The 18,660-nt window shown below is 51.5% G+C and overlaps 1 protein-coding gene across 1 annotated transcript in view; it reads left to right on the forward strand.

Annotated features, from left to right (window-relative positions):
• LOC133342712 (sodium- and chloride-dependent taurine transporter-like) overlaps nucleotides 1–18,610 on the forward strand; it is a 52,521-nt gene extending 33,911 nt beyond the window's left edge. Inside the window, exons 11-14 of the mRNA XM_061552047.1 lie at nucleotides 4,914–5,014; nucleotides 7,767–7,937; nucleotides 10,410–10,650; nucleotides 16,307–18,610. Of these exons, the coding sequence (XP_061408031.1) occupies nucleotides 4,914–5,014; nucleotides 7,767–7,937; nucleotides 10,410–10,559 (422 nt within the window). The 3' untranslated portion in view covers nucleotides 10,560–10,650; nucleotides 16,307–18,610. The remainder of the gene's footprint in view (nucleotides 1–4,913; nucleotides 5,015–7,766; nucleotides 7,938–10,409; nucleotides 10,651–16,306) is intronic.
• Nucleotides 18,611–18,660: the final 50 nt, after the last annotated feature.

Below are 18,660 nucleotides of genomic sequence, written 5' to 3' on the forward strand. Positions count from 1 at the left end.
GGGCGTTCGGTGCCTAGAAACACCTCAGTGAGCTGTCACAGGTGGCGGCTCTGCTGCTCTCCCTCGTGTATGAACCCGTGGGCATGTGTATCCAGGTGCAACCTGGATGGCATTATAGGCGAGGTCACTGCCCCTTCATGAGAAGTGTTGGTTGGGGTTGTGTTGGTGGTGGTGGTGTGTGGACAGGATTCGGCCTCAAATGATGTAAAATAATCGCCACTGGGGAGACAAAGGCGGTCGGGCGTGGTGCGGGCCACCCCACCCCTTCTTGTGTGTACGTATCTGTACATGTGCGTGTGTAGGGAGCGGTGGTGTAGTGGTTAGCGCGCCACGCTACGAATCCAGCGACCCGAGTTCGATTCCCATTGACGGCCAACAACCAGTGACGAATATCTTACATCGTCATGGGCCTCCCGTAGGTCGACTCGGCCTCAAAATGGGTACCTGGTGCGATGTGTAAACATTGCCACAAAGGCGGTCGGACCTGGTGCGAGCCACCCCACCCATTCGTGTATTGTCCGGGCCTTCAGAGGCGCTCGCCAACAGCACTTTCCCTAACAGTCTGTTCCAGGCTATACGGGGACAGGGGGTCCTTTATCTTTGTGAACAGCACCGTCCTCAACAGCGTCCGTGGCGGCTATCAAGGGGATATCTGTGTCTGTGTGTGCCCGTGTGTGTGCCCATGTGTGTGCACGGTAGGGACTGCCTCATTCTGGGCTGCCTCAACAGCGGCACGAGCTTCATCTCCGGCTTCGCCATCTTCTCGGTGCTGGGCTTCATGGCGCAGGAGCAAGGCCTCCCCATCGCAGACGTAGCTGAGTCAGGTGCCGACACGGCCACACGGCACGCACGGCCAAAGTGGCACACGGCCAGATTCACTTGTAATCGCGTAATTACAAATGTGTCGTTAACCCCTCCACCACCCGACACAGTCAATTACAGGGACTCCTCTGCTTACGAAGATTTAACTTACGAACTTTCAGAGATACGAACAAACGTGTCCCTATGTCCATTTGCCTGTTTGAGCTGAGAGTCGTAAGTTCAACCGCTACGCAATAGATGGCAGTGGTGGTATCTACATATGCAGAACGTGAAGAACCAGTGGCATCTACATCTGTAGAACATGAAGAACCAGTGGCATCTACATCTGCGGAACGTGAAAAACCAGTGGCATCTACATCTGCAAAACGCGAAGAACCAGTGGCATCTACATTTGTAGAACATGAAGAACCAGTGGCATCTACATCTGCAGAATGTGAAAAACCAGTGGCATCTGCATCTATGGGAGATTATACAACTTTTAAAGCCATTCCCTGTATTTAATGCACCAGCCTTACAACATGTTTGGAATCGACAGGAGTAAAGTTTAACTTACGAATAAATTGACTTGCGAACAGACCTCTGGAACCCAACTCGTTCAGGAGGAGAGGAGTCCCTGTATAGTAAGGTCTGTCACAGAAACACAAAACGTGCCCATTAGTGTTTTACTTCAACACACGAGCTGCGTGTTGGGAGCGTAAACCCGCAGCGTTAACAATCTGAGTACCATGACGTTTCCGCTGGTGGTTTACGACGACCGCCTTCATGGGGCGACTTGTCAGAATCGTGTGGAGGCCCTCCTGTAGCTGTTGCTGGGCTGCAGTTCCATGCTGACGGCTTGTAAACGACCACGATGACGATGACGACGACGACAATGACGACAACAACGACGGTGGGTCTGGTGGTGCTGACGTCGATGGCGCTTGCGCTCTCTCTCTCGTGTGCACAGGCCCCGGGTTGGCGTTCATCGCCTACCCAAAGGCTGTCTCCATGATGCCTTTCCCCACCTTCTGGGCCGTGCTCTTTTTCGTGATGCTCATCCTCCTCGGCCTCGATAGCCAGGTCAGAGTCCCGGTCACGGGGTTTACTGTGCGGCTACAACGGTCACAATTGGGTTACTTCGTTCGGTGCTTTACATAGCATGTTTAATAATGTGCCATTTGTCTTCTGCACGCGTTCACGTGGGGGGCTGGGCTAACGCGTAGCCGTGCGTGCCCGTGTAGTTTGTCGAGGTTGAGGGCCAGGTGACGTCACTGGTCGACCTCAATCCGGCGTTCCTCCGCCGGGGCCATCGCCGGGAAATATTCATCGCCCTCATCTGCTTCGCCAGCTTCCTGCTCGGCCTGCCAATGGTCACAGAGGTGAAGGCACCAGGGGTTTTGTAATATCGTTTTGTTGTTGGGTGAGATGGCGTACATATGAATGTGTTGTTAAACCCGCCACCACCCGACACAGCCAATTCGTAAGGTTTGTCACGTACACAAAACATGCCAATTTGTTACTAGTACAGCACTAACCGGTGTGTTGGAGAGCCAAGCCACAACATTTACAATCTGAGTACTTTGGCGTTCACTTGACACCACACGCCCGCTTGCTGCGCACGACCACGGCGTCTCAATGAAGGCGGCACGCCGGGCGCGCTTCTACTCTGACACGCGTCCTTGCTGCCCTCGTCCTAGGGGGGCATGTACGTGTTCCAGCTCTTCGATTACTATGCGGCGAGCGGCGTGTGTCTGCTCTGGGTGGCCTTCTTCGAATGTGCAGCTGTGGCCTGGGTCTACGGTGCGGCTGCCCTCACGCATCACCACGCACTACACGCACCGCATGCACTACACACACCATCACGACCCACACACACCGCATGCACCACCACGCACCACACACACAAGACGCACCCACACACACAACACGCACCGCATACACCACCACACACAACACACACCACACACACCACACACACACCACACACACAACACACACACCACACACACCACACACACACCACACACACAACACACACAACACACACCACACACACAAGACGCGAGTGCGTTGGCACACGCGCCACGCCTGCGTGGCACTGAACACACCAAGACGGAGCGTGCGGGGTTAAGGATACCCACCCAGACACGACGGTACCTCTAAACACATCACCAAAGTAGTTACAACTATTTTTTTAATGTTACCAGGTAAGGCCCATTGAGCTATGTAGCTCTTTTTCAGACACGACGTGGCCACATATGACAGCTCAATAAAGTGGCTTATCACGTGGACATTTTTAGCAGCCAAATACTCTGAACGTGTGTTTCTACATGTGGAGGGAAAACCGGAGGACCCGGAGAAATATCCACGCGACCACAGGAAGAGAGACAGCGGCAATTCCCAAAATAGTTGACAACAGGCGGCAGAGACTGGATCGAACATACGACCTCCTGTAAATCAGGAGAGGTAGTTAACATCTCCTAGCCACGGGGAGAGAGAGACGCAGACTGCACATATACAGCAGCAGGCATCGTCAGGGTTGGGATCGAACCCACGACCTCCTGTATACCAGGCGAGGTAGTTAACATTTCCTAGCCACGGGGAGAGAGAGACGCAGACTGCACATATACAGCAGCAGGCATCGTCAGAGTCGGGATCGAACCCACGACCTCCTGTATACCAGGCGAGGTAGTTAACATCTCCTAGCCACGGAGAGAGAGAGACGCAAACTGCACATATACAGCAGCAGGCATCGTCAGAGTCGGTATCGAACCCACGACCTCCTGTATACCAGGCGCGGTAGTTAACATCTCCTCGCCAACCGTGGCGATATAGCAATGGGCAAATGTGCTTGAAATCAACAGCGCAAGAACGATAGTTTCCCAGAACTCGTTGGGAGACGCTTCTTCGCATCAATGGAGCAATGCAGTGCCTCTCCATCGTCGTGATAATGGCAGCCCCCCCCCGTCCCCCAACCCCAAACACACAACAAAGGAGGGTTACTCAGGCTGCACGCAACGCGTGGAGAAAAAAACCCAAACCACTCGTCCAACCTTGAGTCAACGCGGCGCTCATAAGGCATTCGATCCAAGTTGTGCATTGGTGTGTGTCTTGCGTGAGTAAGCAATCTGCTTCACAATGTGTATCGGTGCGGTTTGTGTTGGCAAGACAAGTGTTTCACAATGTGTAATGTCTTAGGTAAGGCAAGTGTTTCACATTGTGTAATGTCTTAGGTAAGGCAAGTGTTTCACATTGTGTAATGTCTTAGGTAAGGCAAATGTTTCACATTGTGTAATGTCTTAGGTAAGGCAAGTGTTTCACATTGTGTAATGTCTTAGGTAAGGCATTCGTTTCACGTAGTCTATCAGTGTGGTTTATGTAAGGCACGTCGTGTTTAACATTGCGTATGAGTGTAACGTCACTGCCAAATTTGTAATATTATCTGCAGACTACACAATATGGGATTACACGCAGCAGCAGCAGCAGCATCGCCCCTCCGGCCAGGGCCGGATCACGCGTCTTGTCGGCCCTCGGCACTTCTGTTTCGTCGGCCTTCAGCGATAACTTACCAACAGTTGGGACTGCTGCTGCCCCTTATTACGACTACCGCCGCTGTCACTCCGCTTGTCTCACGCGGTACTTCGTCCAGCCGCCGGGCAGATGTCGTTACTGCTGATGCGTTCATTGTTCAGCCTGTGCCCTCATTCGATGGAAGCGCGCTGTGTGCCGCAGATAGGCTGATTTAATTTCAAACACTGTGCCCATCCTTACTCTATAGAAATACATTTATTCAAGAAGATATCTTGGTTAAAAAAAATTTTAAATCATGCAAACAAAAAAACACGGTCAAATTTAGTTTTCGTTGACCCTTTAGTTTTCGTTTGCCCTCGGCACTGTGCCTATTGGATAATAGGGCCCTGCGCCCGGTGACACCACTGCAGACCGTGCCTGTGCCACACGGCAGCGCCTTTGCGGCGACAGCACCCGCGCTCGCTATGAGAACAGCGCAAATGTGAAGCGTGACATTCATCCCGAATTGCGCGCGCGCGCGTCCATGCGTCGTGGGCTCAAGTCGCCTCGGGTGCGCGCGTGCGTCTGCGCGTTGCGCGCAGGTGCCGACCGCTTCTACGACGTGGTGGAGGACATGATCGGGTACCGGCCGAACCCGTGGATGCGGATCAGCTGGTCCGTCATCACGCCCATCCTGTGCGTGGTGAGGTTCCCGCACGCTCACTCACTCGCTCGCGGGGCCCCAGCGCCTCGTGTAGCACGTCGACGAGCGCCTCCCGGGAACTCCGCAGGCGAATCGCAAACGTTCGTGAAAGTCGGCAGCCAACAATTGGCGACGCCATCTCCTGGCTTGCCCAGGGTATGGCAATTCAGCGAGGAGGTTCATATCCACCGGTGTTGTATCTCTTTGTGATTGAGTGTGACCTCCCCCCCCCTCCTCCTTACACGAGTGGGGTTTCTCCGGGTCCGCTGGTTTCCTCCCATGCGTGTCCTCGCTCACGACTGAAGTTGGCAACAGAGTCGGGAAAACACACGATAGAGGACGACAGAGCTTGGGAAATTGTGGGCACAAGTCTGGCTACTTTCCCACTTGAACGCGGTTTCCCGCGTGCCCGTGCGAAACTGGGCACGTAAACAAAAATCTGCCTCGTTTTTAAAGTTACGATTCGAATGAGCGACGTCGCTACGTAAACATGCGGTGTTACCTCATTACTAATTACCTCAAATAAATGTAACAGGTCCCTGCGGGGTGGGCTGGTAGGAACGAACAAATGAATGGCTATAATAAAATGAAATGGCGGGGGTACGATACGAAGGGAGAGTTTGAGGCCTATTTCTAGGCTTTAGGCCTAGCTGTAGGCTTTAGGCCGCTGTGAGTTAATTTTTTATTTAAATGTTTTAATTAAAAACTATCTCAGGGAATTATAAGGGAATGTTACACTTGTTTAGCCAGGAAAGCCTCACTGAGTCTAAAGGTTTTTGTAGGGTCCTGCCAAGTGTTTGCAGTAGGGGGCGATGTTGCTACACCTAATCGGACATCCGATGGACGGACGATATAATCTATTGTAGGCTGGTTCACTTCGTTCCTACCAGTATAATAGGCTATTAAATACATGCAAATGATCATAATCATATAAAAAAATGAGCAAAGAAAATAAATTAAGTATTAATCAATAGTTTACAAATGGACGTACCATAAATTATGATGCTATGCATCATCACTTTCTCTCATCACTTAATTTCTAATCACTTTAACTCTCATGGCTTTATCTTATCACATCATCTCTCATCACTTTATCTTTCATCACTTTACCTCATCACATTATCGTCTTGGTTCTTTCGGTAAAGTCACGTAGAAGGGAAATAATAAAATAATATAAATAAAACATAATAAAATAAAATTGTATTTTTCAAATGTTTTATTATTTATTATTTCCCTTCTACGTGACTTTACCGAAAGAACCAAGAAGATGAATCCCTGCAGTCACGAAAGCTTTACATCGAAACTCATCACATTACTTTATATTTCATCACTCCAGATGCGATTTGCGGATCGCCAAAATCGCAGATGTCGAGTTCGCGAACAACGAGGGAACGCTGTAAATCAGGGGTCGGGAACCTTTTTGACCGGGAGAGCCATAAAAGCCAAATATTTCTAAATATATTGCATTGAGAGCCATATAGTATTTTTTACGTATAATACTTTAAATATGTCTTACTTTTAATGCGACTTCTGGTGCTGCATGGTTTTGATGATGGCCTTGTAGTCTGGTTCGTACGTGGTGAGGTTGAGCTTCATGCAGGCGTTGAGGCCCCGTGAAATTTATCTTCAAAACTAATTTCTGTTTACTTTAAAATGACACAGTATTATTAAGCAATATCACAAGTATTTTAAAATCAGTTCCAAACTGATTTTTGTATTTTTTTCAACAACAAAATTGTCTGGGAGCCATATGCCGTCACCAGAAGAGCCATAGGTTCCCGACCGCTGCTGTAAATCATCGTCGGGTTGCATTATTTTGCCAGTGACAGCCGCTACGAGAATGGGTGGGAAGTGTGGGGAGCGGGCTGCAGTCCTCCATCGTGAGTGTCGGGGCTAGAGAGGCAGCGGATGCCGATTGCGCGAGAAGGCGCGGAACCGCGTGGGGGTCGCTTCGCCACGTGTTCACCCGACAACGTCCACCACACCACACCGCACCGCCACGCGTCGAGTTTGTTGTTGGCTCGCGGATGCCCGCGTGCCTGGCAGCTTGCGGAGGCGGCGGCCGCCGCCGTGGAATTTCGTTGGCTGTAAAAATAAAAATGCGACTATCGAGTTTCACGATCCCCACGCCGGTGAGCTGCCCAGAGCCGAGGGGCGACTTGGCCGGTCCAGACGCAACGGCCGCGCGGATCTCTGTGCGCCGGCGCGGGGGGTCTCACGGCGGTGCGTGCGTCTGTGTGTTTGTGTGTGCGTGTGTGTGCGTGTATGCGTGTGTGTGTGCGCGTCTGTGTGTGCGTGTGTGTGCGTGCCTGTGTGCGTGTGTGTGGGTGTGCGCGTCTGTGTGTGTGTGTGCCTGTGTGCGTGTGTGCGTGTGCGCGTCTGTGTGTGTGCGTCTGTGTGTGTGTGCGCGTGCGTGTGTGCGTGTGCGCGTGTGTGCCTGTGTGCGTCTGTGTGCGTGTACGTGCGTGTGTGGGTAAGCGGTAGTGTAGCGGCTAGCGCGCTGAACCCGGTGTCCCCGGTTCAATTCCTACTCACGACTAACACCGGTGACGATTATCCGAACCGGTCCTGGGCATCCGCTAGGTCGACTCAGACTCAAATGAGTACCTGGTACGGTGTGCAAACATCGCCACTGGGGAGACAAAGCCGGCCGGGCGTGGTGTCGGCCACCCAACCCCTCGTGTGCCGAGGAGGTGTTACTCGCTAAAGGCTACACACGGGGTAATCTTCGTCCTTGTGCGCACGTGTGTAGGCTTGCTTCGTGTTCTCGCTGGTGAAGTACACGCCGCTCACCTACAACAAGACGTACCTGTACCCCGACTGGGCTCAGGGCTTGGGTTGGGCCATGGCCCTCTCGTCGATGCTCTGCATCCCGGGGTTCTTCATTGTGCAGGTCCTGCTCTCCGAGGGCCCGCTCGTAAAGGTCAGAGGGGTGACCGCACGCTCCGACCCGTCGTGCCGACGGTGGTGCACGCGCGCAAACGATAACATGCTGTTGATTCTCTCTTCAGCACACCGGTGGACTAAAGAAGTGAATTATTTTGTCCTTTGAAAAACGTGACACATTTTTACTGTTTGGCCGTGTTGGGTGGTGGAGGGTTACGACACATTTATAAATAACGCGATCTGACCCAAAAACCTATATTATGAATAATATTGGTCGTGAAAGCCTACGTGTTAAATGAAACGATAAACGCTCTGCGCCAAGATTTCCATCTTCACTGGAATGGTCCAATTGCGTCGCTTTGATGATTCATCCCCCCCCCCCTTGTTGGTAATGGAGGCATTAGCCGCGTGTTTACCCACACACCATCAGCTGTGCCATGTGTACTCACACACCATCAGTTGTGCCATGTGTACCCACACACCATCAGCTGTGCCATGTGTACCCACACACCATGAGCTGTGCCATGTGTACTCACACACCATCAGTTGTGCCATGTGTATCCACACACCATCAGCTGTGCCATGTGTACCCACACACCATCAGCTGTGCCATGTGTACTCACACACCATCAGTTGTGCCATGTGTATCCACACACCATCAGCTGTGCCATGTGTACCCACACACCATCATCTGTGCCATGTGTACCCACACACCATCAGCTGTGCCATGTGTACCCACACACCATCAGCTGTGCCATGTGTATCCACACACCATCAGCTGTGCCATGTGTACTCACACACCATCAGTTGTGCCATGTGTGTCCACACACCATCAGCTGTGCCATGTGTACCCACACACCATCAGTTGTGCCATGTGTACTCACACACCATCAGCTGTGCCATGTGTGTCCACACACCATCAGCTGTGCCATGTGTACCCACACACCATCATCTGTGCCATGTGTACCCACACACCATCAGCTGTGCCATGTGTGTCCACACACCATCAGCTGTGCCATGTGTGTCCACACACCATCAGCTGTGCCATGTGTACCCACACACCATCAGCTGTGCCATGTGTACTCACACACCATCAGCTGTGCCATGTGTGTCCACACACCATCAGCTGTGCCATGTGTACCCACACACCATCAGCTGTGCCATGTGTACCCACACACCATCAGCTGTGTCATGTGTACCCACACACCATCATCTGTGCCATGTGTACCCACACACCATCAGCTGTGCCATCTGTACCCACACACCATCAGCTGTGCCATGTGTACCCACACACCATCAGCTGTGCCATGTGTACCCACACACCATCAGCTGTGTCATGTGTACCCACACACCATCATCTGTGCCATGTGTACCCACACACCATCAGCTGTGCCATGTGTACCCACACACCATCATCTGTGCCATGTGTACCCACACACCATCATCTGTGCCATGTGTACCCACACACCATCAGCTGTGCCATGTGTACCCACACACCATCAGCTGTGCCATGTGTATCCACACACCATCAGCTGTGTCATGTGTACCCACACACCATCATCTGTGTCATGTGTACCCACACACCATCATCTGTGCCATGTGTACCCACACACCATCAGCTGTGTCATGTGTACCCACACACCATCATCTGTGCCATGTGTACCCACACACCATCAGCTGTGCCATGTGTATCCACACGTGATGACCCGTTCAATGTTTACCTGCACATCCTGACCTGTGCTATGTGTATCCAGACACCATGACCCGTGCCGTGTGCACCAGTGACATGCGGTGAGGTTAATGGCTGTGGAGGCACTGGCTCGTGTCAGAGCCAGATTCACACACTGAGGGGGGCGTGGCCTCACTGAGAGGGGCGTGTTAGACACGTCCCCCTCGATGAGGCAGATGTGATAGCTGCCTCCCCTGGTGCTTTTTCATTGCAGTTTCATGACGAAACTAGCGAGCCTAAATATATTTATACGCACACGTGAAATAAGTTACCTGGAGTATGGAAGGCGAGGACATGAAATGAAGGGGTCTAAAAACATTACATTGGTGACTTACTGAGATAGTAACAGGCACGCGCTTATTGCCCGCGCTCCGTCCAGTTACTGAGGGGTTGCGCAATCAGAGGGGAGGCTGAGCTCGTCGCTGCCTCACCTCTCGTCTCTTCCTGTATTTGCAGGGGAGCTCCGTAAATTTGGCGATTTTGACTATAAAAATGATTAGAATCGTACAGAAATAACATTTAGAACACAAATGAGTGGAAAAAATCTTAATATTTGTTTTATTCTTTTTTTTTACTTTTCGTAACAGCTGTTTTTATTGGAGTATGACAGGTGAGGCTCTGCCTCCCCTGCCTCCCCTGACCGCACGTCCCTGGTGTGTACCCGCATATCATGGGCCTGTAAACTCGCACCGTATGCATGACGGCGGTGCATATGCCGTTCTCTCTCTCTCTCTCTCCGTCATCACGCTGAGCTCGGTGCTACGAATGCGCTGTTCACAGCGGATTAAGCTGCTGATGGTGGCGCGCGTGGAGAAGCGAGGGGGCGATCCCGGAGCGGAGGAGGAGGCGCTCTGTGGGAGCCTGGGACCGCTGAGCAGCCCAGACTCCATGCTTCAGGACAAGGCGGGCATCATGCTCACCGCCCTCTGACCCGCGCCTCTCCCAGGGCGCCGGAACACACGCGGTCGTGTGAGAGACCCTGGGTCGTGATGTGAAGCAGAGGAGGAGGCAATCTCGAGTTGTATCCACTCCACACCAACACAAATTCCCAGATGAATATACAGTCATTCCACATCAATTCTCATATCCCATTTGACCACTAAACCCTCCACTCACTTAATCTCCACTCCCATCACTCACTCTCCTCCACCATCACTCACTCTCCTCTACCATCACTCACTCTCCTCCACCATCACTCACTCTCCACTACCATCACTCACTCTCATCTACCATCACTCACTCTCCACTCCCATCACTCACTCTCCACTACCATCACTCACTCTCCTCCACCATCACTCACTCTCCACTACCATCACTCACTCTCCTCTACCATCACTCACTCTCCACTCCCATCACTCACTCTCCACTACCATCACTCACTCTCCTCCACCATCACTCACTCTCCTCCACCATCACTCACTCTCCACTCCCATCACTCACTCTCCACTACCATCACTCACTCTCCACTACCATCACTCACTCTCCTCCACCATCACTCACTCTCCACTACCATCACTCACTCTCCTCTACCATCACTCACTCTCCACTCCCATCACTCACTCTCCACTACCATCACTCACTCTCCTCCACCATCACTCACTCTCCTCCACCATCACTCACTCTCCACTCCCATCACTCACTCTCCTCTACCATCACTCACTCTCCACTCCCATCACTCACTCTCCACTACCATCACTCACTCTCCTCCACCATCACTCACTCTCCTCCACCATCACTCACTCTCCACTCCCATCACTCACTCTCCTCCACCATCATTCACTCTCCTCTACCATCACTCACTCTCCACTACCATCACTCACTCTCCTCCACCATCACTCACTCTCCTCTACCATCACTCACTCTCCACTACCATTACTCACTCTCCTCCACCATCACTCACTCTCCTCTACCATCACTCACTCTCCACTCCCATCACTCACTCTCCTCTACCATTACTCACTCTCCTCTACCATCACTCACTCTCCACTCCCATCACTCACTCTCCTCTACCATTACTCACTCTCCACTACCATCACTCACTCTCCTCTACCATCACTCACTCTCCACTACCATCACTCACTCTCCACTACCATCACTCACTCTCCTCTACCATCACTCACTCTCCACTACCATCACTCACTCTCCACTACCATCACTCACTCTCCACTCCCATCACTCACTCTCCTCTACCATCACTCACTCTCCTCTACCATCACTCACTCTCCACTACCATCACTCACTCTCCACTACCATCACTCACTCTCCACTCCCATCACTCACTCTCCACTACCATCACTCACTCTCCACTACCATCACTCACTCTCCACTCCATCACTCACTCTCATCTACCATCACTCACTCACTCTCCACTCCCATCACTCACTCATCACACTCTCCCACCCCATCACTCACTCTCCTCTACCATCACTCACTCTCCACTCCCATCACTCACTCTCCACTACCATCACTCACTCTCCTCCACCATCACTCCCTCTCCACTACCATCACTCACTCTCCTCTACCATCACTCACTCTCCACTACCATCACTCACTCTCCTCCACCATCACTCACTCTCCACTACCATCACTCACTCTCCTCTCCATCACTCACTCTCCACTACCATCACTGTACTCTCCACTCCCATCACTTACTCTCCTGTACCATCACTCACTCTCTCCACCATCACTCACTCTCCATCACCACTCTCCCCTACCATCACTCACTCTCCACTACCATCACTCACTCTCCACTACCATCACTCACTCTCCTCCACCATCACTCACTCTCCACTACCACACTCACTCTCCTCTACCTACTCACTCTCCTCTACCATCACTCACTCTCCCTCCCATCACTCCACTTCCACTACCCCTCACTCACTCTCCACTACCATCACTCACTCTCCACTACATCACTCACTCTCCTCCACCATCATTCACCCCTCTACCATCACTCACTCTCCCCCTCCACCATCACTCACTCTCCACTACCATCACTCACTCTCCTCTACCATTACTCACTCTCCTCTACCATCACTCACTCTCCACTACCATCACTCACTCTCCACTACCATCACTCACTCTCCACTACCATCCACTCACTCTCCACTACCATCACTCACTCTCCCACTACCACACTCACTCTCCTCTACCATTACTCACTCCTCCTACCATCACTCACTCTCCACTACCATCACTCCTCTCCTCCACCATCACTCACTCTCCACTACCATCACTCACTCTCCACTACCATCACTCCACTCTCCACTACCATCACTCACTCTCCACTACCATCACTCCCTCTCCTCCACCATCACTCACTCTCCACTACCATCACTCACTCTCCTCTACTACCATTACTCACTCTCCTCTACCATCACTCACTCTCCACTCCATCACTCACTCTCCACTACCATCACTCCTCTCCACTACCATCACTCACTCTCCACTACCTCACACTCTCCTCCACCATCATTCACTCTCCTCTACCATCACTCACTCTCCTCACCATCACTCACTCTCACTACCATCACTCACTCTCCTCTACCATCACTCACTCTCCACTACCATCACTCACTCTCCACTACCATCACTCACTCTCCACTACCATCACTCACTCTCCACTACCATCACTCACTCTCCTCCACCATCATTCACTCCCTCTACACCACACTCACTCTCCACTACCATCACTCCTCTCCACTACCATCACTCACTCTCCATACCATCACTCACTCTCCATCTCCCATCACTCACTCTCCTCTACCATCACTCACTCTCCACTACCATCACTCACTCTCCACTACCATCACTCACTCTCCACTACCATCACTCACTCTCCACTCCCATCACTCACTCTCCACCACCATCACTCACTCTCCACCACCATCACTCACTTCCACTCCCATCACTCACTCGCATCTACCATCACTCACTCTCCACTACCATCACTCACTCTCCACTACCATCACTCACTCTCAATCTACCATCACTCACTCTCCACTACCATCACTCACTCTCCACTACCATCACTCACTCTCCCTACCATCACTCACTCTCCTCCACCATCACTCACTCTCCACTACCATCACTCACCTCTCCACTCACCATCACTCACTCTCTCACCATCACTCACTCTCCCCTACCATCACTCACTCTCCACTACCATCACTCACTCTCCTCCTACCATCACTCACTCTCCTCACTACCATCACCACTCTCCACTACCATCCACTCACTCTCACTCCACCATCACTCACTCTCCTCCACCATCCACTCACTCTCCACTCACCATCACTCAGCTCTCCCGACCATCACTCACCTCCTCCACCATCCTCCCTCCCCTACCAGTCACTCATCATCCACTACCATCACTCACTCTCCCCTACCATCACTCCCTCTCACTCCACCATCCACTCCTCACTCTCCACTACCATCACTCACTCTCCACTCCCATCACTCACTCTCCCCTACCATCACTCACTCTCACTACTACCATCACTCACTCTCCACTACCATCACTCACTCTCCTCCACCATCACTTCCCCCTCTCACTCTCCACCCATCACTCACTCCTCCCATCCCCCATCCACGTCACTCTCCACTACCATCACTCACTCTCCACTCCCATCACGTCACTCCTCTCCACTCCTCACTATCCTCTACCCATCACTTCACTCTCCACTACCATCACTCACTCTCCACTACCATCACTCACTCTACACTCCCATCACTCACTCTCCACATACCATCACTCACTCTCCACTACCATCACTCACCTCCACTCCATCACTCCACTCCTCCACTCCCATCACTCACTCCTCCCTCTACCACATCACTATCACCTCCTCCACCACTCACTCTCACTCCCATCACTCACTCTCTCCCATCACTCACTCTCCACTACCCATCACTCACTCATCCTCCTACCAGCACTCACTCTCTCCACTACCATCATCACTCATCCTCCACCATCACTCACTCTCCACTACCATCACTCACTCTCCTCCTACCATCCACTCCTCTCCAATAACATCACTACTATCCGGACTCCTCATCACTCACTCTCCACTACACATCACGTCACCTCTCATCTCCACTACCATCACTTACTCTCCACTACCATCACTCACTCTCCTCCACCATCACTTACTCTCCTGTACCATCACTTACTCTCCTCCACCATCACTCACTCTCCTCCACCATCACTCACTCTCCCATCACTAAACACCCAACTCGCTTCACTCGCCTTCTGCCCATATCCCTCTCTCACAAATGACACTTTTCCGGTATTTGCAGCCCAGTTGGTAACCTCATGAGGGGTATCATTCACATCTCGATCACCATATTTGACCAAAACGTCGTCATCAAAATTGAGCGACTTTGCCCTTCCAATTGGCCGTTCCGGTTCTCCACAGATTGCCTCAAGGCCGTTGTCCAGTTGAGGTCGCATGGCAGCCCGGCCCCTCACGTAGCCCTCGCAGATACGAACCAGCTGGAGGTTTGTGCAGTGATTGGAATCTTCGCAGCCCCCCCCCCCAGTATGACCCACGTTGACCTTTCCAACCCTCGGCGAGGCAGCGAGCCTGTGAAGGAGGAGGAGGGTTGACTGCGGGTTTGCTCCGGAAGAAATGCATTCGCATCTTTCCCGGCGTCACCTTCGTCGGAGAGACGATCGCACGCGCATCTTAATGAAATGCCCTGCAATGCAATGGTTTACGAAGTGACATTTCTTACTTATATATGTTTAGCGTTACAACCAATGCTTCATTTTATATATAAAAAAAACGGCAAAATAGATAAAATAATCTTACTAAAATAGACAGTTGCAGATGCAACAACAATAACAGGAATGTAACGACAGCAGTAATAATAACAAAAGCTGCAGGAACTTATGATAAACAGTTATAATTCCTGCTGCACCTGAATATCGTGTATTTGTTGGACCACTTGGGACATGTGGAATGAAATTGCTGCACAGTACACTTAGAAAACTGCACAATTAAGGCAGTGACCCACTTTCTATACCAACCTACTTATACAAAACCACAATCCCCGCGTGACCTATCAACTATCAGGTAGCATTAGAGCAGTGGCGAGGTCTAACCCCCTGTAGCCCAGCGGCATACAGCGTTTGTGTGTGTGCAGTGTGCACCTAGCGTGGCATATGTGCTGTGGTGGTGGTGATGTCACCATTACTTAGTGGCAAGATTGGCGGCTGTTGTTTTTGTCAAACAATGTTATTCCAGCCAAACATGTTATAGAATCGTTGTCTGCCCCTCCGGGCTACGCGAAAGCTTCCCCCTGCGATTCCGTCCACGGGAAGCGTGAGATCGTCAGGTCCTCACTGCCCCACTCTTAGCCGTGCCCGCTCTCTGTTGTTCGTCGGCAATGGCCGGGCTTTGGAAATCCGCAGCTGAAACTGGAAACCCACGGGAATCTGCCGGCTCCCAAGCTGAGCCCAACTGCGTTCACCCCGAGACAGGACACCGCAAATCCCCAATGAGGCGCCTGGCCCGCGGCTTTTACTGCTCCAGCGTCTGGGGTTGGGTGATGACATTCGGCCGAGAGAAAAGGGCTTGAAAAGGAAGTGGGCCATCTCCGTCAAATATCTGACAAATCTTCGCCTTCAATCGAGATTTAGAACGATACCCTAACCCTTAACCTTTGCCCCCCAGGTGCACTGCCACGTCACCACACATGCAGGGCGACTTGCTCTGTGGACGTTACGCGGGTTATTCGCCACTGCTGCTGCTGCAGTGGTGCACAGGCGGCAACTAGCAACACCACAACTCTACACGTTGGTCAATAACACCGTGGCCTATAAGTGCAAAAAAATATACAATCGGGGACGTCCCAGGCAATGGTTCCTATTCATAGAGGCAACGATATATGCGCGCGAATGGCGATTTGCTGATTGTGTGCTGTGAAGAAGGGCCGCTGCTCGAAACGTCGCCTATCATTTCCTTTCAAGGGCGCTGTGTTAATGACAGACCGACAAAGGATGCCCCGTTCTCTCTGATTGGTCCCTTGAGGGACGCTCGACGTCTTCGCCCTGCGGGCACCGCACACGAGACCATTTCCATTCGCACAATGTCTATAAGCGCCACCAGAGGTGCTGGTAAAACCTGGGCCCACGATGCTGCCAGCCTCCACGGCGTGCGTAGGTTTGTCCCAGAAGACTGACGGGGCGGGCCCGTCGATTGGATCCGGTGCCATCCCACCACAACTCTCGCTCTCTGCTCCTCTCTCTCCATTCTCTCCTCTCTCTTGTGTACCTGGTGTCCAAACCCCAGGAGGGGCTCCATCACTGGGCTAGCGGTCTCGGTGAGGTCATGGGATCAGCGGTCGAAAAGCAATGTTCTATAAACGTACCTTCGGGAAAAGTGTTGGTTCGTTAAGTTGGCCTATATTTTGTTATTGTTGATAATTAACCGGTATTCTTTGTGGCATTTTAACCGTTTAGTTTTTACACAAACACAGTTTGGTTTTTGATTGAGGATGACTGCTGGGAGCTCGCGGTGAATTTTTCCATGGTTTCCAAGGGCTATGGGCCTAGTGTGTGGGGTGACTTGGACCCACTTGTAAAGATTTTGGGACTCGCAGAACTCGGATGGAACCAGCGTGGCCAGGATCTGGCATTAAATGTCCTGTGGAAATGAGGCAGGAGCTTGCAGGCCGCTGAGTTTCCAGACCTAGGAGCTTCCAGGCTCTTGATTCTCCAGACCCATGAGCTTCAAGGCCCCTGAGTCTCCTGACCCACGAACTTCAAGGCCCCTGAGTCTGCTGACCCATGCCCACCGTGAGCTGGCGCTGCAACCCTCCCAGCCCAAGTCTCACATTCCACTGTGTGTAGCCGCTACTGTAGGTGAGGTCTGTAGATGACTGCGTGCATTTCTTTAGCAGTGTTATATTTGTCTAGGTGTTTCAAATTAAAAGAAAAGTATTTTCTGTGGCAGGTATGTCATTACATAATATGCAAAATGCATACATATTACCTTCATGTTTATATCGTTAGCTTCAAATACAAACAGAAAATCAACCAACAAAACCTTTAGTGACAAGGTACGGGTGCACTCCAGACCGGTCATTGAGCGACAACGCATGGGTAGCAGTGGAGCAAAACCACAGCCCAGATCCACACCGTGAAGGTCCCGCTGAATATCACACACACACGGCTCTGCATCAAAGGCATTCACATACTACTTTGTAACCCATCGATTCGACGTGACATCTACAGTTCCTGTCGAATGCGAATGTTGTTACTCACCAAGGTGGCTACGAATCAATACCGTCCACCATCACCATCGTGAACTCGACTCCCCTAGTCACGGCTGCAGCGTTCGCTGCTCCTTCAGCGTCTTGAAAACTTCCAAACTGTGAAGCCTTCTGTCCAACTCAAGTTTCAGAGAAGCCTCGCGTGGCGTGTCCCTGTCGGTGGGTTTTTTTTGTTGCACGACCCCCACGTGCTTTAAGTGGGATGCGTGCTAAGTCATCTCGCAGGGTGTCCCATGTGTCCTGGTGTCGTGCTTGTTGGCGAGTGTGTGGGGCGCGTCGTTTATGGTGGTGTCGTTCGCGAAATGTGTGTGGCCTGGCTTTGTCACGGGGCGTGTGTGACCTGTGGATGGGGTGCACTTTAGTGGTTTTAATGGGGGTATGATGGGGATTGGGTGTGTGTGAGCTCACGTGTACCGTAGTTATGGCTACCTGAGATGTAATCCACACCAATTGCACTTTGTCGTGGCGTGCTCCTTGATGGACTTTGCACATCGCTGCAGTTGAGTTGCAGCTTTATGTCGGCGTGGGTGTTGAGCAGCGTGGATACGAGCAATGCAAATGAGCCAAAAGAAGAAAAAAAACAGATTAGACATTCTGGGGACACAAAAAAAAACTATTCAATCGATGACAATGCAATTATAAAAGAAACAAATATTTTACTATGATATTTTCTTAATTTAAATAAAATGTCAATTCTAAATTCACGTTGATTTCAAAACCGTTTGTGCGTGGACTTTCTTCTGCGCGAGGCAAC

This window comes from Lethenteron reissneri, chromosome 15 (assembly GCF_015708825.2).
Source record: "Lethenteron reissneri isolate LAM-NWPU_2019-01 chromosome 15, ASM1570882v1, whole genome shotgun sequence".
Classification (NCBI taxonomy): domain Eukaryota; kingdom Metazoa; phylum Chordata; class Hyperoartia; order Petromyzontiformes; family Petromyzontidae; genus Lethenteron; species Lethenteron reissneri.